General features: G+C 39.1%; 1 protein-coding gene across 3 annotated transcripts in view; it reads right to left on the bottom strand.

Annotated features, from left to right (window-relative positions):
• Window positions 1–26,143, bottom strand: part of srbd1 (S1 RNA binding domain 1) — a 76,666-nt gene that overhangs the window by 47,188 nt on the left and 3,335 nt on the right. For all 3 annotated transcript variants that reach the window (XM_038300145.1, XM_038300146.1, XM_038300148.1), the window contains 10 exons: window positions 24,483–24,649; window positions 23,217–23,334; window positions 22,267–22,405; window positions 21,906–22,002; window positions 21,608–21,794; window positions 6,464–6,567; window positions 5,944–6,051; window positions 5,107–5,264; window positions 1,257–1,347; window positions 977–1,084 (listed from right to left, as the gene is read on the bottom strand). In XM_038300145.1, coding sequence (XP_038156073.1) covers window positions 977–1,084; window positions 1,257–1,347; window positions 5,107–5,264; window positions 5,944–6,051; window positions 6,464–6,567; window positions 21,608–21,794; window positions 21,906–22,002; window positions 22,267–22,405; window positions 23,217–23,334; window positions 24,483–24,649 — 1,277 coding nt within the window. The remainder of the gene's footprint in view (window positions 1–976; window positions 1,085–1,256; window positions 1,348–5,106; window positions 5,265–5,943; window positions 6,052–6,463; window positions 6,568–21,607; window positions 21,795–21,905; window positions 22,003–22,266; window positions 22,406–23,216; window positions 23,335–24,482; window positions 24,650–26,143) is intronic.

Here is a 26,143-nt window from a genome sequence, read left to right as displayed (position 1 = left end):
CTGCTTTTGAAAAGTACATTTAATGTCACAAATCAAAATACAGCACTGCTCCTATAGCATGACCTCTGAAATATATGCACAAATATGAACTTAAAAATACAGGAAAGAAACTCGTACAAACATTCAAATGGACTCAAAATGAAGTCCGGCTGTGGTCCCACTGCCGACCTCAAGTCAACAAACACACATGAAACTCAGCAGTGAGTAAAGGAGATGGTGCAAACGGCGGGCAGTGGTTATTATGCTTGGACAGAGGTTCTGTGCAGTTGAATTCTGAAGTTTGGACTGGATTTAGTTACAGTCGAGACCTGGACCACAAGACTTCTCTTTAATTGGACTGAAGTGAAACAAACTCCAGATGGCTTTAATGGGTATTCACTTGAGGACAGATTCCAAGTCGTCTCCCTCCTTTAGGGATACATTTTTCTTGGAAATTTATTTGCTTTCTAAAATTAGATACATTTCTTACCTCTCTCATACAACTGATACATTCTTAATCTGGATGTTTGCTAGGATCAAGTCTCTTAAGTATGATGAATAAATAAATAAAGCTCCAATCTACTTTAGAGAATATCTTATTTTGAAGTTTAAATGTATAAATATTAGAAGAACAAATTGGGAATCAAGAAAAATCATGCACTGCAGTGTGCTTTGTTATAAGACATAAAGGCAAATAATCAAACTGATTTTAAAAACAGATCAAAAAGAGTTTGAATATTTTGCCATCATGTTATCGTCAGGTCTTTATCATCAATAAGTTTGAGTGACTTTGCTGTGTGTATTTAAGTTACAAAATGCAACATGCCCACAAATATAGTTTAAAAAAGCAACATTTTGCATTTGAATTTTCTATGGAGTAAAATAATTTATAGCATTTTATATTCAGTTTACAGCAAAGTATATATCTGAACTCTGAATGAACAGTTTTTATATTAAACTTCATGAGTGGCTAGCATGTAGCTGATTCAGATCTTACCAGTAGGACACATCCAGTGGGTGAAAATACCGTCTGGAGATGAGATCAGCAAAGAAGGACTCAGTTTCACGACAAGCTGTGCCATTGCCAATGACTACCTTTGTGCAACTATTTGATGAAATAGAAAGGAAATTAGAAGGGATATGATTACTTCAATACAATATGGTCAAACTCAAACAGTTAATAATGTTATTTTCCAAACAATACTTTAACCAAATTAGTTTAAAACAATGCTTGACATCTAATTCTACTCTTGATATGAACTATTTAGAAGCAGTACCCGTATTTAATCATAAGGTGGCGCAATTTCTCTGCTTCTCTTTGATGTCCTGAATTGTGCAGGTACACAACATCGGTATGCAGAATCTGACCTTGGAACAAAGACAAACAGAATAGCCAGAATGTTGTTGATACATTATAAACATAAACTGGTCATAAATGGTTTACACATTTTAACTGGAAAATACACTGAGGCTTCCACTACCTCTGTTAGTTCAATGCATAAGACACCTCAACAAGCTCTGCTATAACAACACTGTTGCTTCCTCAGAAAGGAGAAATAAAACAGAAAGACAAACTTCCAGTCACACCATGATAGACCCAATAAATGATATACACTATATTGCCAAAAGTATTTGCTCACCCATCCAAATTATTGGAATCAGGTGTTCCAATCACTTCCATGGCCACAGGTGTATGAATTCAAGTACCTAGGCATGCAGACTGTTTTTACAAACATTTGTGAAAGAATGGGTCGCTCTCAGGAGCTCAGTGAATTCCAGCGTGGAACTGTGATAGGATGCCACCTGTGCAACAAATCCAGTCGTGAAATTTCCTCGCTCCTAAATATTCCACAGTCAACTGTCAGCTGTATTATAAGAAAATGGAAGTGTTTGGGAACGACAGCAACTCAGCCACGAAGTGGTAGGCCACGTAAACTGACGGAGCGGGGTCAGCGGATGCTGACGCGCATAGTGCGAAGAGGTCGCCAACTTTCTGCAGAGTCAATCACTACAGACCTCCAAACTTCATGTGGCCTTCAGATTAGCTCAAGAACAGTGCGCAGAGAGCTTCATGGAATGGGTTTCCATGGTCGAGCAGCTGCATCCAAGCCATACATCACCAAGTGCAATGCAAAGCGTCGGATGCGGTGGTGTAAAGCACGCCGCCACTGGACTCTAGAGCAGTGGAGACGCGTTCTCTGGAGTGACGAATCGCGCTTCTCCATCTGGCAATCTGATGGACGGGTCTGGGTTTGGCGGTTGCCAGGAGAACGGTACTTGTCTGACTGCATTGTGCCAAGTGTAAAGTTTGGTGGAGGGGGGATTATGGTGTGGGGTTGTTTTTCAGGAGCTGGGCTTGGCCCCTTAGTTCCAGTGAAAGGAACTCTGAATGCTTCAGCATACCAAGACATTTTGGACAATTCCATGCTCCCAACTTTGTGGGAACAGTTTGGAGCTGGCCCCTTCTTCTTCCAACATGACTGTGCACCAGTGCACAAAGCAAGGTCCATAAAGACATGGATGATAGAGTCTGGTGTGGATGAACTTGACTGGCCTGCACAGAGTCCTGACCTCAACCCGATAGAACACCTTTGGGATGAATTAGAGCGGAGACTGAGAGCCAGGCCTTCTCGTCCAACATCAGTGTGCGACCTCACAAATGCGCTTCTGGAAGAATGGACAAAAAACACACTCCTAAACCTTGTGGACAGCCTTCCCAGAAGAGTTGAAGCTGTTCTAGCTGCAAAGGGTGGACCGACGTCATATTGAACCCTATGGATTAGGAACGGGATGTCACTTAAGCTCATATGTGAGTCAAGGCAGGTGAGCAAATACTTTTGGCAATATAGTGTATGTCATCATGCCTTTTGAACACACCAGCTCAGCCTGAAGGTGAGAGCTTCCTCTGGAATGTATGAAGCAACACATTGAGAAACATGACAAGATTTAAAGCGCGTAAGCATGCTCAACATCGGGATAAACATGAAAAACAAACAACTTAGTGTTGGAACAGATCTACCTTTTGAGAGCACTAGGTATCAAACATGATTTAAACCTTTTTTTTTTTTTTTTGCATTATTTCCAAATCTACGAGACCCAAAAGGTGGGAACTAAAACTAGGATGGGAGTGACACGACGTTAAACAGACATGAAATACAGCAATAAGATGTGCTACTAAAAGCACATTGTTAATTTCTATTCGCTGCCAAAACATTGTCTTATTAAGGAATAAAACAGGATAAGATCTCTAAAAGCAAACAGCTGTGTCTGCAGAGAAACCAGTCTCAAAATCTTCCAGGCTGTTTTTTGTTTGTTCGGTTACTGTTTTCTTTCTTCTTTTTTTTTTATAGATGTCTAGCTGTGATTTGGAAAACAGAAAAAGCCATGTCATTGTCCCCAAGTCTCATTTATATAATTGCATCAAAGTGAAGGGCAGAGATGTGTAATAATAGACAATTTCATGTAATTATTTTAAAGGTTGCATTTTTGATTGACAGAATATGAATCTTTCTTAATGGATTAATTCTAAATGTATTCCTACGCAAAAACCTAGGGACTAAAAAAAAATTAAATAAACTGACAGATGGTTTCATGCTCCCTGAGGAAACGTTGTGTTTCAATCTGATTTTTGACACCTTAACACCAGTAACTTTATCCTTTATTAGTCAAAGCCATGGACTAAATTAAGAACATGGCAGTATTTTCAAAGTGAAACATAAACATACCAGTCTGTAATATATATTGTCTAATATAAAGTCAAAATATTAAGATATACACTATATTGCCAAAAGTATTTGCTCACCTGCCTTGACTCACATATGAGCTTAAGTGACATCCCGTTCCTAATCCATAGGGTTCAATATGACGTCGGTCCACCCTTTGCAGCTAGAACAGCTTCAACTCTTCTGGGAAGGCTGTCCACAAGGTTTAGGAGTGTGTTTATGGGAATTTTTGACCATTCTTCCAGAAGCGCATTTGTGAGGTCGCACACTGATGTTGGACGAGAAGGCCTGGCTCTCAGTCTCCGCTCTAATTCATCCCAAAGGTGTTCTATCGGGTTGAGGTCAGGACTCTGTGCAGGCCAGTCAAGTTCATCCACACCAGACTCTGTCATCCATGTCTTTATGGACCTTGCTTTGTGCACTGGTGCACAGTCATGTTGGAAGAGGAAGGGGCCAGCTCCAAACTGTTCCCACAAAGTTGGGAGCATGGAATTGTCCAAAATGTCTTGGTATGCTGAAGCATTCAGAGTTCCTTTCACTGGAACTAAGGGGCCAAGCCCAGCTCCTGAAAAACAACCCCACACCATAATCCCCCCTCCACCAAACTTTACACTTGGCACAATGCAGTCAGACAAGTACCGTTCTCCTGGCAACCGCCAAACCCAGACCCGTCCATCAGATTGCCAGATGGAGAAGCGCGATTCGTCACTCCAGAGAACGCGTCTCCACTGCTCTAGAGTCCAGTGGCGGCGTGCTTTACACCACCGCATCCGACGCTTTGCATTGCACTTGGTGATGTATGGCTTGGATGCAGCTGCTCGACCATGGAAACCCATTCCATGAAGCTCTCTGCGCACTGTTCTTGAGCTAATCTGAAGGCCACATGAAGTTTGGAGGTCTGTAGTGATTGACTCTGCAGAAAGTTGGCGACCTCTTCGCACTATGCGCTTCAGCATCCGCTGACCCCGCTCCGTCAGTTTACGTGGCCTACCACTTCGTGGCTGAGTTGCTGTCGTTCCCAAACACTTCCATTTTCTTATAATACAGCTGACAGTTGACTGTGGAATATTTAGGAGCGAGGAAATTTCACGACTGGATTTGTTGCACAGGTGGCATCCTATCACAGTTCCACGCTGGAATTCACTGAGCTCCTGAGAGCGACCCATTCTTTCACAAATGTTTGTAAAAACAGTCTGCATGCCTAGGTGCTTGAATTTATACACCTGTGGCCATGGAAGTGATTGGAACACCTGATTCCAATAATTTGGATGGGTGAGCAAATACTTTTGGCAATATAGTGTATTTGAACATTGAAAATCGGTTTTCAAAGACACTTTCAGAGAATAGTAAATATTAAAGGATATGCAGTGTACAGAGTGAACAGGGTGAGCTTTGTGTTACTTACTTGTGTGTGAGAGGACAGCCAGTTTACAGCCATGTCTGAAGCCAGGGTCCACCCCCATTATGACACAGCCCCTGACTGGACAGACTAATAAGCGCTGGCGGAGGTTTCGCACAAACATGGCAATTGATTCCTTTTCTGCTGCACTTGTGAGTTTAGTCCTAACGAGTGGGATTAAAAGGAGAGATATATCACTAAGAAAGAAGACAAAGGAGGGAAATATGGATTATTTTGGGGTAATAATTAAGAAAACTTCTCGATTTAGATGGGGAAGAGGTAGGTCTGTAAATAATTAACCCAAAAAACGAAGAAACCTCTAAAAAGGTTTGATTTCTTTCAAATGAAAAACTATTAAGAATTTGCCGTCACTATTGAAAAGCTATGATCGGAAATCAACAAAAATATCAAAATGTATTTATATAGCACTTAACAACAACCAGCAGGTACCCAAAATGCTCAACAAAATGAGTAGGATCGCAACATAAAAATAATAAAAGGGAACACAGAAAACAGTAAAATCAAAAAGGTTACAAAGAAACAAAAGAAAGAAATCGTCACACCACTGCTACATATTAAAAGCCAGCCTGAACAGATATGTCTTGAGTTAGGACCTAAAAAGAGCAATATCTGTAACAGTTTGAATATCCAAGGGTAAGTTGTTCCAGAGTCACAGGAAAGCAACTGCAAAAGCCTGATCTTCATTTGCATAACAAATATGTAGATTTCTACTTTTTGTGTGCACTATTATTATCAACCAACAAAAACATTTCAATCAAAAATGTATTTGACATAAAACACAGGTTTATTTAAATAAACTGTGAATGATATAAATAAAAATACCTATAGCTTCGAGTGAGGAAGGGCAGAATAAGCCTTTTATAGGAGTCCTCTACTGCATTTCTGATGATTGCACGAAGCTCCTCTCTTGCAAATGTCTTTGTCCTCCACCTGTATTCAAAACAAATTATAACAAAGCAAAAAATAAATAAATAAAAATTATAACATGGCTTTGGTTTATTTTGGTTAATCTTAACATAAATTTAAACAATAAAAACAGGTTGTTAGCATTGCTAAAAACCTGTTACCTCATAATTTTTATAGTTACTGAACTCTTATCAGAAGAACATGAGTCAAATAAACAGTTTACCAATAAAAACTTTAAAATTTTCATGTTTGTTTTCATTTCAGGTGAAAAAAACAAAGATTGTACATATTTCTACTTATACAATAGCTTGTTATACTCTGGTATGATGAAGGAAAGTAAAACAACCTCTTGTTGACATCTTTACTAAGACATTGAACGCTGCAGACATGCGTGTCTGTGTGTGGGAAGATGTCTGCGTATTATTGCGTCTCTGACCTGTTGTTGATGCACCACTGAGTAAAGTCGCTCTTCACTCTGTCAGGAATGTTCACCTTCACTGTCAAAATCTTCAGACTCTCACCTCGGTTAATCGCCAGTGTCTGAACAAAAACATTTTTAAGTAAAAAAGGCCCACATTCCATACTACATGCTGCCATGTAGTAACCAGAAAATTACAGGCTTCAGAGAACACAAGTTTTAACCTACAATGACTGTTCAAACACACAACATCAATAGCTGAAGTCAACATGTACCCAGAAAGACTACATATAAATAAAATACTTATAAAATGAAAACTTTTAAGCCCCTGTAAAACCTCGATGATGATTTAGCCGACATATGCCTGAAGAATGAAAATAATATGACGCTGGCATATGCTGGATAAGTTATGGGTCAGTATCACTACCCGATGTGTCCTGGAAGCACGATCCGTCCTGCGCATGCACGAACAGATATACATCCGAGTGTCCATAAATAAAGTAATTATGGTACTAACATTTCTTATTTCTCTCCTTAACTCAACAAACAATGCCAATATACATCTTTAAAAAATGTTTTATGACTTTTCTGAGACAATTTTGATGCTTTTTACATTTTTGCCGTTAAACTGCTTCTCTGGTGTCATCATTGGACATGCTCAGAGTAGTCAGGCAAATTATGATTAAACCATGTTTATCTGCATTTTAGTTGTTTCTTTCTTTAGATTACACACTATATACCATAATGTTAACACAAAAGGAAAACATAAAAGTCAAAAAGACTAGATTTATGTTTAAATCCAAAGCTGAAAAGGTTAGCTTCTCGAAAGTAGCGTAGGATATCATTTCCGGTCGAGATCGGGCAGAGACGAGTGATAAAACAGAAAGGATTTTATGGGATTTATTTTCTCAGGAAATACATTATTTAATACATGTAACACATATTAGCTTGGGGAGGGAACAACTTAAAGGAATAGTACACCCAAAACATGATTAGCCTTCATTTTCTACTCACCCCCATGCTGAACAACACTCTGGAGTACTTTTTTGATATCTCAAATGCATCTGGAGATCTGGGAGGCTTCTTGCTGTCTGCTGACATTCAAATAATGGAGGTCTATGGTGCCCGAGGCAGAAAGGTCCATAAAAGTCCACAAAAAACGTGTCAATATCCCTCCATACTGCTCGTCCAATGTATTCCAAGTGTCCTGAGTGGGTAGCGTCCATAATTTACTCGAAACGAAGTCATTTAGAATGTTTTTAGAGCATAAACAGTAGTGTATAGGATTTCCTAAAAGCGCGTTCACGAGTCTACGGAAACCGTGGCAGACCAAACCAGATGAAAGTGCGCATTCAGCGTCTGCTCTGCCGATAAGGCAAGCGTAAAAGAAGAAATGTGCTGTTTACCTGTGCAAAGAAAGAAACAACGAAAGAAAAATGTCAAAGGACTTCAGTGTTGAGGAAGAGCATGAGTTCTTTGCCGAGCTGAATGCGCATTTTCGTCTGGTTTGGTCTGCCGCGGTTACTGTAGACTCGTGAACGCGCTTTTAGGAAATCCTATACACTACTGTTTATGCTCTAAAAACATTCTAAATGACTTTGTTTCGGGTAAATTCTGGATGCTACCCACTCAGGACACTTGGAATACATTGGACGAGCAGTATGGAGGAATATTGACATGTTTTTTGTGGACTTTTATGGACCTTTCTGCCTCGGTCACCATAGACCTCCATTATTTGAATGTCAGCAGACAGCAAGAAGCCTCCCAGATCTCCAGATGCATTTGAGATATCAAAAAAGTACTCTAGGGTGTTGTTCAGCATGGGGGTGAGCATAAAATGAAGGCTAATCATGTTTTGGGTGTACTATTCCTTTAATTTAGGTCGTTTTAAAAAAAACAAAATCGAGGGCGAGCTGGATGTATATCTGGGTGCGCATGCGCAAATGAGCTGATGGTGCAGACCGCGTAGTGACAGTCAGCTTTGTATAAGTTATGAGTACGCTGAAGTACGCTGAAGCACGCTGGAAAACGTTGCTATACGGTAAGTCTGTCGAGTACTTGACGTATGCCAGCGTATGCTCATACGAGGGCCATAAGTTACAGGTAAGTTATTTGATCATCGACATACGTTAAGTGTAAACTACCTTTAAGTTGTGGTGTCTAGCTTATCCAGAACCTATGAGTAACTTGTGTATAACTTATGCGTAACTTATCAAGAACTTATGTCCAACACATACCGGTATCAATATATTTGACGTGTTCCAGACGACCATTGAACATGTTTCTAACTTACAGCTACTGTTTAATTGCGTATTTGCCGCGTTTTGGTATAAAAGGGGGTTCACATGAGGAAACCGTCAGTTCTCCTCCAGACTTCAGAAATTCCAGAAGAGATTGAGGATCTGGCAAAGCTGAGACGGGAATACAGACTAGCTGTCCTCCAACATCAGCATGATCTCATCAATTTGACTGTGTTCCAGTTGTAGGGTGATGGATGAATCCTCCCTGCTTTCACGCCCACAACCTACAAATTTACCAGTAGACATGATGCTGATTCTGCTACGATTACAAACATTCTTTCTTTCTTTTTCTCTTTTATTTTTCTTTTTTTCTTTTATTCATTTTGCGGCGGTAAACAGCAGCTGAGTTAATACCGCAATCAAAGGCATCTTTTTATGCAAGCCGGGCGCCTCCAGGCACATTGCTGCCCCACCTCAGGACACTGGCTTGTGACATTTTTATGGGCATTACGCTGCCATGTGTTATGCATAAGTTAGGCTGTCATTGGACATAAGTTCTGGACTCGAACTACGGACTCTAGACTATAAATACGCTTTGTATACACCCAAAATTGAAAAAACACATCTGGTACGCCAGGCATACATAGGCTAAATCAAGGTGTGACAGGGCTCAAGAGATTTAAAAATCTTGACAGCTATAACAAATATCAGATGGAAAAACAAATCATTTAGCAGCTGTAAAACATCCCTACAAAGAAGGCAATGGTATTGTAGCACCTTTTTTTCAAAATTGTAAACTTACCTGTGCAAATTCTCAGTCAACCGGGTCATGGCGACCAGAAAACAGGCTCTTGTGTGAAGCGCCAGAATTAAGAAACTGAGTGAAAGTCTTTTTTCCTGAGTGAGTCTTTGAGCCTGTTTTGTGGTAGCCAAGACCAGGATGACAGGGAATTGGAACAGGCATTGTGAAACACATGCACTGACATCAGTTAGTATTATTGCTAAAGCTTCAGGACTACATCAAATCACTGTGAAAGGCATCATCAATGTTTATGAGAGCCTAAGGGGAAAAGCACAAACCACTGCTGCCCATAAAGAGACATCTCAAATTTCCCTTAATACATCACCATCATCATGAAGCCTTTTGTGAAAACAGTTTGTGGACAGACATGACGAAAGTGAAAATTTTGGGTCAGTGTGCTTCCCCTTACAGTACATCTATCAAATAATTAACACAGAACTAGAATATAAGAGCAGCAGAGAGATAATTCCTGAAGGAGTAATTCCCAACTTCAGTTTGTGACCTTCAGTTATTCAGCAGGACAATGGGCCTAAAACATAAATAGCCTAAATCTGATTGACTCACAAAACTGAGCTCAAAATGTGGAGTTTAATTCCATGGAGATGTGGAAATCCCCCTTCAGCAAAGGAAAATAATTAATGCCAGGATGTCTGATAATAACATTTAGATAAGAATAGAGAAGCAGCCAATTATCTTTTGTTAATAATTAACAAAGTTTTTTTTTGGTTTTTGTGATAATTTAGCTAAGTTTATTCTACTTTCTTGTTTAATCTGTTATGATATTATGTTTTTTGGTTATTTAGTCATGTATTTATTTAGTCAGCGTATGTGTTTTTATATGGAGGAAATGTTTGTCTTTTTCTGTTTGCTTGCCTGAGGAGAAATAAAACTGAGAAAACTAAAGGAGTTAACCTGTAACATTTTTCTTTTGCCTGCGCAAATTACTTAGTCCATGGTGCATCTGTGGCCTTTGTGGATTTTAATCTTTTTGTTTTATCAAAGCTGGGCTACAACAAATAGTTTAATAGAAAAAAATTATAGAAACTAAATTAATCAGTGGGGGGAAAAAAGGAACAATGCTTCACAGGACTACATGTATGAGGATACCTGGTAAAGTATGGAGTATGTTTCAATAAAAAAAAATCTTTATAGTTAATTAAATGTTCAATTCTTATTTACTTAGCTTCAGCAACTGTAAAACTATGCATACATTGAAAAACATATCAGTATATATACATAATATAGTTTGAATACAAAAATTCCCACACCCTTTCAAAAATAATTTTATTACCCTCTCTCCTGCGCTGTAATTATTGTAAAAATATAATCAATCAGAACTCTCTTGCAGGTGCATAAAAAGTAACAGTGCTTCCTATGGCCGGGCCTGTTGCGTTGTGTGCCGGTTCCCCCTGAGAGAAACTGTTACATGCTGTTAAGCAAACAGCAGTAAGTGTCTGACCTTTTCAGTCGGGAACCTTTAGCCTGCCACAGAACAGGGCCAAGAAGCAAGACGTCAATCTGGAGCCCAAGCGGAAGAAGTAAGCTGACAAATGCCACCACTATGCCACCATCAGCTTTGAGACCGCAAGGCCTACACCCCCCCCCCCCCACCCCACCCCCCACCCACTCCCACACATTGTGCCACAACCATTACAGCTCAGCAGCACTGTTGGGTGTAGTGCATCCATATGCGGTGCGCGCACACACAAATATTTTAAACGCAGCTAATGGCATGGCGAAAACATGGATTAAAGAAGCAGGATTGTTGAATAACAAGGAAAGTTAGGATCTGGTGGCACGCTTCAGCCCAAGGCTCCCTCAGCGACTAGAGATAAGATTTCTGAAACAATCTTCGTCAAACCTCTGAAGTTTAACATGTTGTCAAAGACACCAAACAAAACCCACTTCTGAAAACCCACAACTACAAGTAAAGTAATAAATTGAAAAGATCTGTTCTAAATATTCCGGGCCTATTTCAAATCAATAAAAGACTATGTAAAGCAACCTCAGCACTTAAATAGAAGTAGCCATAATGAAATGATCTTTTATGCAGTAGAATCTCAGGCTAGAACATTTATAACATTCCACCTTTGATGTACTTATTTTGTGGAGGAAAAAGACAAGTTAAGAAGTGATTGTTTGGGCAAAATCTTTAATGTCCTGAACCACTGCTGTTAAAACAACATAACTGAAAAATCTCCCTCCTTATTTGATAAGATTAAAGGGTCTAAAATCTTGCATCAATAATCCATTAGTTCCTGTATCCCTGAATAGAATTTTATTATATGTAAACCACTGAGGCTACAGCTTTTTTTCAGACATCTGTTATTTTGTAATTCTTTACTATCAGGAAGTCCACAAACTATATTTAAAAACCTTCAGCTGATCCAAAATGCTGCAGCCAGAGTTCTGATGAAAATTAAAAATAGAGATCATATCTCTCCTGTCCTGGCTTCTCTTCATTGGCCTCCTGTTAAATTAAGAATAGAATTTTAAAAGCTAAATTTTAAATTCTAAATGGCCAAGCTCCATCTGATATCAGAGATATGATTGTTCGTTATATTCCTAACAGAGAACTTCACTCTCAACTTGCAGGTTTACTAGTGGTTCCTAGAATTTCTAAAAGTAGAATTCTTTTAGTTATCAGGCTCCTCTCCTGTGGAACCAACAACCAGTTTTAGTTCGTGAGGCAGACACCCTGTCTACTTTTAAGGGTAAGCTTAAACTTTCCTTTTTTATTAAGCTTATAGTTAGAGTGGCTCAGCTATCTCTATAGTTGTGCTGCTATAGGCTTAGACTTCTGGAGGACATAGGGACCCATTTTTAATCATAGTGCTTCATCTTATCTCCATTCTCCCACTCTGCAGAATCTGTTAGTTAAATCTCTAACGTTATGCTATCTCTGCTTTCTCTCAAAGTAGCTTCACATCATCTGTTCCTGTTTAGCTGTGACACCATCCTGGAGAGAAATATCAACTGTGCTGCTGCCATCAACACCTTCTTTTATAGATGTTGGAGATCAGCCTGTTTGCCAGTGTAGTCCTGTTTCTCTAACTGTAACTAACTGGATGTGCTCTCTCTCATCCTCTGACATGGTAGGTGGCTCTGAGCTCGTCTGCCTGGCTGTGTGTTTCCTGGACGGAGCAGTCTTTTACAGTTGCCTTTTGTATCTCCTCTTCTGTCTCCTTGAACCCCAGTCAGCCTCAGCAGATGGCCGCTCACACTGAGTCTGGTTCTGCTGGAGGTTGTGATGGGTTGTGAATTGGTGCTATATAAATAAACTGAATTGAACTGAATTTTGGTGTGGTCCTTCACACTAATGGCTAAAAGTGACCCAATTAGACCTCTGTGTGAACGGTTAAGGAGACCATAGCGATCCGCAGGCATAGGAGAATGTTTACAGAAGGAGTAATAGATGGGTTCCATAAGGCTTCGTTTAAAAAGCTAAAAAAAACTTTTGTGGATCCCTGTGTCTCCATGTTATCATGACCATGTCTTGCAAAAAAAAAGGAAGGTCTGTGTCTGAATTAGTACCATATATGGAAGTGGTCCAGATTGGATTTATTTGGGGATTGAAAAGAATTGAGTCGCAAAAGTCATATTGCTGCAGAAGTTTGTTAATCTCCCTCTAACTCTAACTGTAAGATTGCGTTTGCATGCATTTTCCTGTAGTCTGAACATAGGCTAACTTGAAGAGAAAACATACAAGACATGTCTATTTAATTTTAATAGGTCTGGTAAAGACAAAAATATAACATCAGTTCACCTAAACTTTCCCAAAACAACAGTCAAAGTTATGATAAAAAAACAACAGTTACTTTTACCCAAGTTTATCATTCTGTCCCTCAGAGAAGGATTGAAAGAAAGGTAATAAAGGGTCTATATAATGCAAAATCAACTTGGAGATTAAAAATGTTATGAAGCTCTTTCTTCACAGAAATGATGCACAAAGTGGTATTTCATTGGTAATCGTGCCAGGCTGAGTTATCCGCTGTCTGAGCAGTACTTAGAGCAGGGGTGTCAAACTGGTTCCAGAAAGGGCCGTGTGGCTGCAGGTTTTCTTTCCAACCAAGCAATAGCACACCAGACTCCATTCATCTCATCAAGGGAGTCCAATCAGAACATGATGACTCGATGAGATGACTGGAGTCCGGTGTGCTATTGCTTGGTTGGAAAGAAAACCTGCAGCCACACGGCCCTTTCTGGAACCACTTTGACACCTGTGACTTAGAGAAAACAAGCAGATTAATAATACCTAGGAAAGGAAAATTCCCCCTCCAGGAAGCACCTACTTTAACAACGTTGTGTCCGCACTGTAAGGAAATCCTCACATTCTATGATCAGGATGGGGTGAGGCAGAGTGCTATGATTCTGGCTCAAAGTTGAAACAAAGTAGCTTGATTAGTAGCTAATCTCTACAAGGCAACAACTTTTCCTTTTAGCTAATGACTAAGTTCAAAAATCCGTTTTTTTGGCCTAGAGAGGTCATTCTGAACTCTTCAGAAGTGTTTTTGATACAGTCAAATGTTTTGTAGGGCAATGTAGAAGTTTTCTTTTTCTGCCTTTCTATGCCACTGAAATGAAATCCAGAGGCTCAAGGGTGACAAGAGGTGTATGATTCAATTTTCTGGAAACAAACTCTACACTCTAGATAGGTCTGATGCAAGGGAAACATATGAACATTTTTTGTTTTGTTCTAATCAAACAAACTATTAAATATGGTCCAGGACCTGTGATGCTGCAGGTCTGTTTCTGGGGGGCCTGGGGCACCTGGTTAAATGTAAAATAACACTACAAAATAAAAATAAAAAATCAACACAGTTGACAATAAGAAATAGATTCTTGCCCGTCCTAATCCAATATAAGACTTTGCGGTGAGGTAAAGCAGATTTATATAAATGTAAATCCTTTTATTGTCCCACAATCTGGAAAATTCGTTGTCACCATTTTGACCCATCCCCTTAAGGGAGCAGTGGGCTGCCATTGTGTGGCACACAGGAGCAGTGTGAGGTTAAGGGTCTTGCACAGGAACCCAGTGAAGGCTGTGAGGATCAAACTAGGTACTTGCAACCTTGTCTGAGCACAAGCGCACTTCTCTAACCCACTAGGCCAACACTCCAACACTTTAGTAAAACTATGCAATGAGAAGTGGCCAGAGTTCCCTATCTCAGTTTTGTTGCCAAACAGTTGAGGCTAGCATGCAGTTCTAAGCGATTGAGTAGAAGTACCGGTAAATGCCTTTGCACACAACAGAAACAGTAAAGTCCAGCAACAATGGAATCTGGACTAAAAAGTTTTCAAGGTCATAAAAACAATGAAACCCTGAACTGAAACAACTACATGTTGGTGGATAGTGCAGAAAGAAATAAAAAGGTAATTGCAATCAAAATATTGGTTGAAAAAGTAGCAATTTGGATTTTTGGCAAAATTATTAACGTCTAGGGGTGTAGCATACTGAACTGTCAAAATTAATTACTTTCTGAGAAATTCAATAATGTCAAAAAATAATCGGACACATGAGGCAGGGAAAGAAATGCTTTTGCATTAGCTTTGCAGTAACAGTTTTAACTACTGTAAAAATTGAGAACATAAACCTTCATTCACAGGCCCCAACAAAGATTTTCCAACTTAAATCTATTGAACAATCTCTGTACTCAGACTTACAGGCTCTAAAAGATATGGCCTACTGGAGAAATATCCTCCAATTCTTTTGCGTCATAGTCTTTACTTGTGATACACAAACTGGAGGTTATCTATGAATCTCTCAGTTTCTATCTGCATCTGATAACTGGTGAGAGATGGCGTGATATGAAAGGGGATGTGGAGCAAATTCTGAATATGTTTATGCATAACAGATGCCAGCTGTGACAGGTAGCCAAGTGCAAGCCACATCCTGACAAGACCAGAAAGACAAGGCTTTCCTTAATCCTTTCCTCAGCCCCAAAGCAAGGGCAGCCAGCCAACGACTATCCTGTATCCGTCTCCTCCTCTCACTCATTGGGTCTGTAGAAGTATACTGTCATCAACACATCCATCCATCCTCCATATCAAGAACAAACTGATGCATCACACTGAGAAATATTCAGAGAATTTGTCCTGTCCTCAACCTTGCTGAGAGAAGGTTTTTTTTGTCGTCCTATCCCTTCTCATTTAAATTGACTGGTTGGGGTCATGTCTGGAAAGGAAGACTAAAAAATGAATAAATACTGGTTAATTTGAAATATTAGAAGGATTACCCTTTTTTCCATTTTAAATGTCTATATTCTTCCAGTCTTAATTATTTAGATTTTTTTTCCTTCTCTTTTTTTCTTTTTACAATATCGACAGTTGAGTAAAAGCAGCTGTTTTATTTCATGCAACTTTTAATCAAACTGATTGTTAAATCATTTAACGTTCTAATTTAATTATTTTCTGAATATCCTTTTTATTGTTGGTCTTTCCCTTGATAACATAACTATATTAGATTCATGTTTATATGAATAAAGTTAAGATGATGATATGAGTTCATTTTGCAGAAATCATGAAAAAAAGGTTTTATTTCACTTTCCTTTTTTAAAGCAGGTAAAATCTTCATCATAAAACTCTGGACTTGGTTACCGTGGATTAATAACAGATCCTTTAAACCAGCTCATATTAAATAATGTTTTATTTCAAACACTCCAAAGAAATATATTTCATTGCTTTGCTAGGAACCTAGCCTGACGTAGTCCTACTCAATTCTAGTCAGAATATGAGTCTGATACTGCTCCATAGAGCTGTGATTATGGGGCGTGTTTCGAACGAACCAGGAAAAAAAATGCCTCTGCACTCAATTGGATAGACCTACAACCAATAAGAGCAACGGAGTGCGTGACGTATGTTAAGCGAGGCATAGTTGTTGTCCACAAAAATCAAAGCGTGCAGTTGCACGCCTAGAATAAGAAGATGAGACTTGATCGCGCTTTCTGTTCCTCTTTTAAAATTAATTTGCTGTCGATATCTTCTAGAACAGACCTAATAGCAGAATCTACTCACCTAAACTCTCCAGCGGCAGCCATTATTGTTGTCACCCAAGCGCGCATTGGTCACGTGGTTAATTACGTTACTGTTGGTCATCTGTCCATCATCGTATAAAGCCCGCCCTGACAATTTGATTGGATCGCCTGACAGTGGGCGATAATACTCGCGCTACTATGGAGCAGAGCCAGACCGAACTTCCCCGACCTCAAACTTTGTGGGCGGGACTAAGTTCGGAATGGCACCCAGGCTACTAGGAACCTACACCGAAGCCAGAGTTCTGGCTTCAAAAACCCAGTGTTAAAGTTAAAGGACCTTGAGGCCAAAGAAGATGTGAAATGGCCTTTGATTTTAGGACGACTGTGTGTTATATTTGTAATCAACTAAAAACTAATGATCATAAGACAACAGATCATTGCTGTGGTGTGAAAAAAAAATCTAAAAGTATTATTCAAATGTAAAATCCCTTCATTGAAAATCTGATTTGTGTAAGTTTAATTGTAAAATAAGCTGTTAAGTCTTTTTAGTACTTATTTAGATTTTACAAGAAAAACAAGGGATTTTTTTTTAATTCACACTTTACCAGACATCTCATTGCTGTATAAGAAAAATCTGAATATAATTAGACTAAAGATGTTATTCTTTTATCTAACCAAGCTAAATACTGAGAAATTTTTTAATTTTTCTATTATATTTTACACAGTAAATATTATTCACAAAGGGGGCTGATTAGGAGTTCTTTATAGATGTTTTATTTAAGAAGCTGTTTTTTCATCATATCAAATTTATATCAGAATAACCTACTGCTTGCTTTTACCTAATACATCCTCTTCAACATTTAAAGTGGATTAAAAAGAAGGTTAACAACAACTTTTAAATGTTTCAAAGCTCATATGATGTGTAAAACACACCCAAAGCATTTACTAATGTACAATTTCCAGAAAATTACTCAGTAATGTACAGTAAGTGCTTTGAAAATATCATCACATTAACACTTTGTAAATTTCAACACAGGGTTTAATGTGTTTTACCATCCTTTAAAAATGAAACACATGGGGTTCATTTTTTTTATAGAACCTTGTTTAATTCTGAAGTCACCTCATTAGTAGATTTCTCATAGGAATAATTTAATCTCAGAATTAATCTCTCATAGGTTTCTCTGAGAAACAATGACCAAATGCAACATGAAGACCAAAGGCCATACCAGACAGGTCAGTGGTAGAGTTAAGGAGAAGTTTGAAGTATGGTTAGCTTCTAAAATATATAAAGATAAGGCCATGTTTTAACTTATCTAAAAAATGGAAAGACGTCTGACTGAATACGCACTATTAATCAAAATAATTGCCAATGGGCCCACTGATACTCTGGAGGAGCTACAGAGATCCACTACAATTCAATCTACTTTCTTTAGTATATGGCACATTTAAATAGCGAAACGTTTCGAAAGTGCTGCAAAGGCTACAATAACCGTTAACCTCCATCCCTGGGTAAAAGCAACAATATAATAAATAAAACAGTTTAAAACAATAAACACAATCAAATAAATACAAAGCCACAGGGGACCACACAACTTTGGCAATCCTAAAAGCCAGAGGACAAAAGTGAGTCTAAAGACGAGATTTAAAACGCTCCACAGTGGGGGCCTTACGTATATTGAGGAACAGAGCATTTCACAGCTTAGGGCCAACAACAGAGAAAGCTCTGCGCCCTCTGGTTTTCCGATTTGTCTTAGGAGTCACAAGCTGGAGCTGGTCCTCAGACCTCAAAGCGAGCGGAGGACGGTAAATTTGGATGAGGTATACGATGTACTGAGGTGCCAGTCAATTCAAGGCTTTAAAAACAAACAGCAATATTTTAAAATCAATTAATCCACAGCTCAGGTGGGAGAGCTAACAGTTCTGAGCTGAAATGACATTTATTAGTCATGCCCTCAATAAATCTGGACTGCATGAAGGGTCGAAGAACAAAGACTTTCACTGGCTTCCTTCTATGAGCCATGTTGGTAACAGAGCCAACTTTTGAAAAGAGGCGCTTTTTTTTATCAGATGGAATCAACAGAAAATCTATGACAAACTATAAATACTGCCGTTTAAAGACACTGCATGTTCAGGCAAAATGGGATAATGTTTCAGACTAGGTAGAGAGCAAAATGAGTTTCCACAAGGAAGGTAGTCAATCAGGGATGATAATTTCAGTTGTATGATACAGAGTGTCCAGGTCTGCTCCTTTAGCACTTCCATCCTGCAACTTTTAGATTCATTTCTTCTCCAACACATGTGAATCTAAGGGCTAAATTTCCTCAGAATATCATTCTGCTCAGCTCATTGCATGTCAGGTGTATTGGAGAAGGAATTGACTTGAGAATCCCTGTAGTATGAATAATATATCAAATCATCCTAAATATGTCCACCATACTTTACAGTTTCATCAATTATGCACGACTTAAAGTGGATCAATAAACTAACATCCCATCAATATACATTGAAGTTCCTGGTTTCAGTGTGGCTCTACATGAAAAACTTCATAAATAAATGCTTATAATGCTTTCAAACAGCCCTACATGGTCCTCATATTTTCTATAAACCAGAGCCAAATATAATCGACCATAAAACCAAAGTAACTCTTGACAAACCCCATCAAACGGGTCTGTTTAATTGATGAAACATTTGCAAATGTCTGCGCTCCTCTGCAGGGGAAAGCCCCAATCACAAGTCTAAAACTCTCGTTTGATCGCAGTACAAATCACATTTAAAACAGCCCACTTCCACATTCAGCAAATCCGCTCTGGCATCCTGCAGAGCATGAAGGAGTCCAATGGCTATAAGGTAAATGTGTACGCTTCAAACAAAGACTCAAATCAAGTCTAATGGAATCAGATCTGGGATAAGTGTTATACTTTCAGACAAGCTGAATGCCTAAGATTCTCCTAAACTGACGTCAAATTAATCAATTATAACTGTCATAATTTGGTGACAGCAATGGTTCAAACACTTTCCTATGTGATCTTACCCTTTTTCTTTATAAGCAAATAACATTTGATAATTGCTACAATGCTAAATAGGGTTAATTATCCAACTAAAGATATAAGTTCTCTGAATTTCAATTTTATTTTAATAGTCATTCTGAAGCAAAATTGAAATAAACATATCAAAATTGATGCAGGCATGTGAAGGGACTTTATGCTGTCTTTGGACAGTATAAGTTTAAGGTTCATTAAGTTCATTAGCTGCTTTAATTTCAGGGACTCATTAACAGCTCCCTGGGACAATAACTCCCTTGCCTTGTCTTTTTCCTTTCATGAAAAAAGAGCTGAGGATTAATATGATGTGCTAAAGCATACGGGCAAGTGTGCACAAACACACATGCCTTCTGTCAAAACATATCCCTCACCTGCTTCCTCCCCCAGCCAACTCTGTGGCTAGAAAAGGTTCATTTTAGCCCGAATCTGACAGCTAGCAGGGTCACGGCAGCCTGTGGATTAACACTCCATGACAAAGGCGAGTCATCGAATTAAATGCCTTGCATACACAGAAGACAAGTGGGAGGGAAAGGGAGGTGAGGTGTGGATTGGAGGGATGAGGTTTAGTCAGAGAAAGAGGGGTGAGGCAGATCCGAGGCGAGCGTGAGAGATAAGTGACGGACGCACCTCAGCGTTGCTCGTCTCTCCATGCTTTCTTTCTTCAACTGCCCCCCCACTCCATTTTCCCCATCCTTTTTGTCCGCCTGTGGGCGCACCAGCAGAGGCTGTCACTACAGAGGACCGCCTGTCAATCAAAGCTTCCTAATCCAATGGCATGTCGGCAGGGGACATGTCACATATGTTAAGAAGAGAGAACGAGGGGACTTTCAGGCTGTGGGTGTGTGGAGCAAGTGTGTGCGAAAATGTGTGTATGTGATTAAACCACTGCAGGGCAGAGGGAGTGTGGTGTGGCAGAGGCTGTGGGTGACGGGAGCAGTGCTGACACATGAGGCCTGGGACCAACTCTGAGTAACCTACCAGTCACTGGAGAGACTGAGGGGGAGCAGAGGAGACAGAGCGGGGCACAGGAGGGGTAAATATGAAGGCACAGGCAAGACTAACTGCTGCTGACGTGAGTAGCATTCAGATCCGGCAAGCAAGAAGGAAGTACCGCTCTCACAAACAGAAGCAAAGGGGGTTGTGTTTGTTTATAGGGGAGCAGATATGTGTGAATCAGGTAAGGTGAACAAAAACCAAAGGAGACAAAACTCAGTATAGCCAAGCAGAATCAATGCAGTGGATGACTTTTTTTCCCCCAAACTTCCTTCAAAGTTCAGTTATCATTCATCGCAATAAGTAAATTAGCCTGCTCTAGAATAAGACCATGCTCGTAAATCTCTTCATTCAGGGGATTTTTTTTACCTCCACCAAGGCGGTTGTGCTAATAGTCCATTTTGTGTGTGTTTGTCTGTCCATCTGTAGATGATAACATAAAAACTTAGAAATGGGTTTAATGAAATTTTTACCGAAAGTGAACCCCAGTCCAAGGAACTATCGATACAATTCTGATGATGATCTGAATGCAGGAATTTTTCAAAGGATTTTTTAATATTATTTGGTGAAACAAGCAGTTCCTCCCTAAACCAGAGGGTGGCAGCAGTGACTATTAACAGCTTCACCATCGTACTCAAAAAAGTCCAGATGTATTATACCGAAGACGAAAACACGGGAAAGGTGAGCTATGCCTTGATCGAAGTATCGATCTGCTGATTAAATAAGAAGCAGATTGAATGTAGAAGGTTAGAGCAGAACAAACACCAGAGGCTGCAAACAAATGCTCCCTCTGCCATTACTCACCATGAGCTAGATGGTAAGGGAGGTAGAAAGATCTCCAGAGCTTATAGTTAATAGAAAATGCAGCAAAATAAATTTTTTTTTTTAAATAAATAATAGGGTGAGCTAAAGGAAAAGGACGAAGGACTCTGGATGGACATCTAGAGAGGTTGTTAATAAAGCAAAAGATCTTTCTGTTTGCTTGTACCACCAAAAATCATTAAAAAAGAAGGGACTTGGTTGCCCCGCTAATAAATGATAGAGGTTTCCTGTTTTTTCCTTTATTATAAATTTTCAGCAGGAGTAACAACTGCAATAGCGCATCGTCTTACCTGATGAGGCTGGATGCGCTGGACGTTGCAGGTAAAGTCAAAATAGAGCTGGAACTTGTCAAAGTCTTTGTTTTTGTTTTTATCCGCTCCTGGTTTCTTCTGGCCTTGAGCAGATTTCCCCTGCTCCTTTTCCTTCAGTGCTGTCTTGGAAACACTTGATTGGATGGTCACATAGCTCCTTTCACATCTGAAAAAAAAAGAAAAAGGAACACCTAGAAAAATCTGACTGGAAATATTTCAGAGATGTACGTTTCCCTCCTACTTAAGGTAGCAGAAATATACAGAAAGGCTCTTTTACAATGCTTTAATGTAGGTGAGTGTCTCTGGATCTTTGGCTATCATGTCGGCCAAAATGTGCTCCACACCAGTGGCCACTTCTTCAACGGATGACAGACCTGTCACACACAAAAAATCCGACACACAGAGTGAATTAAGAAAAGGTCTCTACTTCATGTAATTGTAAGTGATATTAATAATATAAGCCTTCCATGCTATACATCTACTTTCATCTGTCACTTAACCAACTACAAATAACAAAACCTCCCAAATAAATAACTTGATTCACAAACATTTTTTATTTCGTCAGAGTACACTAGGGAAAAACAAACATTTTAAGATCTGTTTTTATTTGCATGTGACTGCATGTGGTGGCCTCCTACCTTCAGTGCCAGGCTTCACCCAAGCTGTGAGATCCAAATTATGTGGTGAGTTCATCATTGCAGAGGCAGCATCTTCCAGGCCTAAAGCTTTGGCCCTGCGAGCTTTAGTAAGCTTGCTGCCTTTCTTGTAAGGAGAATACTGCAAACAAAACACAACGCAAGGCTTTAAAAAATGACTGCTCATCAATTTGTCAATAGTCGAGCTCTAAGATTAATCAACTTTAGCTTATTTAATTTATCTATCATTTGCACCCTATATGGTATCAACCTAAATCAAGTAAAATATCATGATATCGAGAAGCTTTGTTCTTATGATCCCTAGACTGAGCTTCCAGGTGTAAATCTGAAGGCTTTTGTCTAATTTTATTTAAACCAGCGTTTAACAGTTGCATTCTACAAACACTATAAACTAAATTATGCACAGAAATATGTTAATAGACCAACTAAATGCTTCTCGCTCACAGGAAGTAATGGGCAGAGAGTGATTACTAAAATGAAACAGAAAAAGTCAGAAATATGCAGCTCTGATGCCAATATTATCACACTATTTAACAAACATGTTTGTCTCTTAACAAAAATCTATTAAAACCAAATCGGTTGGGAACAAAGGCAAATAATATATCGTTTATAGGACAACATCAGAGACCTACATCACTGCTCGGAGAGGAACAAAGACAACCTGCTAACTACATATTATATATTTGATTCTTTTGTGACATTTCTTGTTAAAAAAAAACGTCCCTTTTAATAACAGCATTACAGCAGAATTAAATAGTTTAATTCCTTATTTTCAATGAATTTATAGCTCTTTTTGAAAACGGATGTGGAATAAAACAGTTTTTGATATATATCATATGTTTTTTAGGTCGGTTGTACACAATATTTCCCTCATTTAGACAAATCACAGTAAAAGTAACAGTTTAACTAAATAAACTATGAAATAATCTGACCACATGATCCAGGTCATCAGCTGATCGGCAGTTCCTGAGGCTTTCCTCCAACTCAGGTGTCAAAACACCGTCCTTCTTCAGGGTCTGAATCACAGACTGGGTCTTCTTAGCAAGAGAACTGAGGCATATCAAGGAAGCAGATATATTAATCTTAACCAAATAAAAACAAAAAAGATACTGCTTAAAGGAATAGTACACCCAAAACATGATTAGCCTTCATTTTCTACTCACCCCCATGCTGAACAACACTCTGGAGTACTTTTTTGATATCTCAAATGCATCTGGAGATCTGGGAGGCTTCTTGCTGTCTGCTGACATTCAAATAATGGAGGTCTATGGCGCCCGAGGCAGAAAGGTCCATAAAAGTCCACAAAAAACGTGTCAATATTCCTCCATGCTGCTCGTCCAATGTAATCCAAGTGTCCTGAGTGGGTAGCATCCAGAATTTACTCGAAACGAAGTCATTTAGAATGTTTTTAGAGCATAAACAGTAGTGTATAGGATTTCCTGAAAGCGCGCGCCTGCGCGTTCAGGACGCTACGGAAGCCGGCAGACCAAACCAGATGAAAGTGCGCATTCAGCGTCTGCTCTGCCGATAATGCAAGCGTAGAAGAAGAAATGTGCTGTTTACCTGTGCAAAGAAAGAAACAACGAAAGAAAAATGTCTGAGGACTTCAGTGTTGAGGAAGAGCATGAGTTCTTTGCTGAGCTGAATGCGCACTTTCGTCTGGGTTGGTCTGCCGCGGTTTCCGTAGCGTCGTGAACGCGCTTTCAGGAAATCCTATACACTATTGTTTATGCTCTAAAAACATTCTAAATGACTTCGTTTCGAGTAAATTCTGGATGCTACCCACTCAGGACACTTGGAATACATTGGACGAGCAGTATGGAGGAATATTGAAATGTTTTTTGTGGACTTTTATGGACCTTTCTGTCTCGGGCACCGTAGACCTCCATTATTTGAATGTCAGCAGACAGCAAGAAGCCTCCCAGATCTCCAGATGCATTTGAGATATCAAAAAAGTACTCCAGAGTGTTGTTCAGCATGGGGGTGAGTAGAAAATGAAGGCTAATCATGTTTTGGGTGTACTATTCCTTTAACATTAACAGAAGGCTAAAGGTTTTAGGACTCAAAGCTGAACCACTACCACCATCTAGTGGCCAACAGCAGGAAAAAAAGCACTGCTTACTGTAATGTTCTTTTGTGTGTCTTAATGAAAGCAGTTGATAAATATTCACTTTGTTTATTGTGCAACATTTGCCCACCATAACTCCTCAAAGACCATCTGGACGTCTCGAACTGCATCTGCATCCATGTGGTTGATCATGTCCTTGCGGTATCGCACCATAAAGGGAACAGTGTTTTCCTCACGTAGCAGCATAATGATATTCGCACAAACCCACTGCTCCACACAGGTCTGAGTAGAGAGAACCTGAGAAGAACAAAAATGGTTTGAAAAAAGTTTAAGTGATAAAAAGAAAATAGCTGGGAATAGAAAAATGCTTATCCTTTTGCATTGTTTACAAATTAAATTAGAGTTACTGTTTTATTCCTTTTGGTCACAGTGTAATGCAAAAAAATTGGAGGAAATATTCTAGTGAATTTAAGAAGTTTAAGTTTATACATTTCTTCATTCATAAACTAAAAAGTAATCTATAAATATATACACTTTCTTTATGATTTTCAACACCGACAGCTAGGTGATGCAATTAGAGCTGAAACAATCAAATTAATTGTGATTAATCCACTATTGAAATAATAAACAACAAGGTTTTGTATGGCGAGGGCTTTGTAACCTTTATTAAGAGGCCTTAGGCCTCAATGCAGCTACCCCCGGGTTTAAATTCCAAACCTGGAGACCTTGCATGGCTTGCCATAATTTACCAAATCAAATAATAATTAACTGGAGAATACAGTCTCAGAATGATTGCTGAAATAACAGCACACTTAGAGAAGTAATTATGATATAAATCTTTTGAATCTGATTTGCTCAGACAGAGCTGAACTTCAGAACAGGTGCACTTTATAATGCATGTGCCAATTTAGTGGAACAGCAGGCGCAAACTTTGTGTGTGTGTCCTTATGAATGTGAAGCTTAGAGATCGACATATAGAGATTATTTTCTAGTTATCTGGGTTGACCTTATCAGCTGTTACCCATTAGCAATCTGATACTACTGTTGACTGAATAGACCGTATACCTCGTCATGCGACTGAAGAGATCAGGGATGGCATAAACTTTGTTTAAAAAAAAGTATCAACACAGATCTAAATCATCACTAGCTGCTCTATATGCTATGCATCATGACTAATTAGTCAGTATTGGGTATAGGATCAGTTCTTCGCTAGCTTTTTTTTTTTTACTCATTACATGAATGTTTAACTCATAACACAGGGTAGGTATGACAACATTGGAGATTTTATTTTTAACCCATACAGTATAACCCAGCCCTAATTATCATATCTATTATTTTTAATGATTATTATCATTACTTTAATTTTTATAGCTTAGAACTTCCTCTTTCATTTTAGTCTAGTATAAACTCTAGGGCTGTGTCCAAACGTCCACCCTAAACCCTAAATCCCTCCATTACTATATAGAGTGGGGACTATATAGTGGACTTCATGGTGAACTCACTTATCTGAACATTGGGGGCAGATGATCACTACTGTTTGCTCCCCATTGGTCACGTAACTCTGTCTCCCCACACGGTGCCTGCGCCATCTTTGTTATTTGTCACTGCTGTCGGGTAGCGACAGCTGTAGGCGACAGTGGGCAGCTGTGACAACAAATCCCGTAATGCTTTGCGAGGAGAGTTTTCATCGCAAAGCATACCTGCTCGTTTCTTGACCATAGATGACCACTTCTTTTCAAAGTGCATTGTGGGAAATTTCAAGTCCACTTATTTTTTATCCACAAGATGTTC

Source organism: Cyprinodon tularosa, unplaced genomic scaffold (genome assembly GCF_016077235.1).
Source record: "Cyprinodon tularosa strain WSP-4 unplaced genomic scaffold, ASM1607723v1 ctg441, whole genome shotgun sequence".
Taxonomy (NCBI): domain Eukaryota; kingdom Metazoa; phylum Chordata; class Actinopteri; order Cyprinodontiformes; family Cyprinodontidae; genus Cyprinodon; species Cyprinodon tularosa.
Note: the sequence above shows the minus strand (reverse complement) of the source record. Positions and strands in the feature narration are given on the sequence as shown.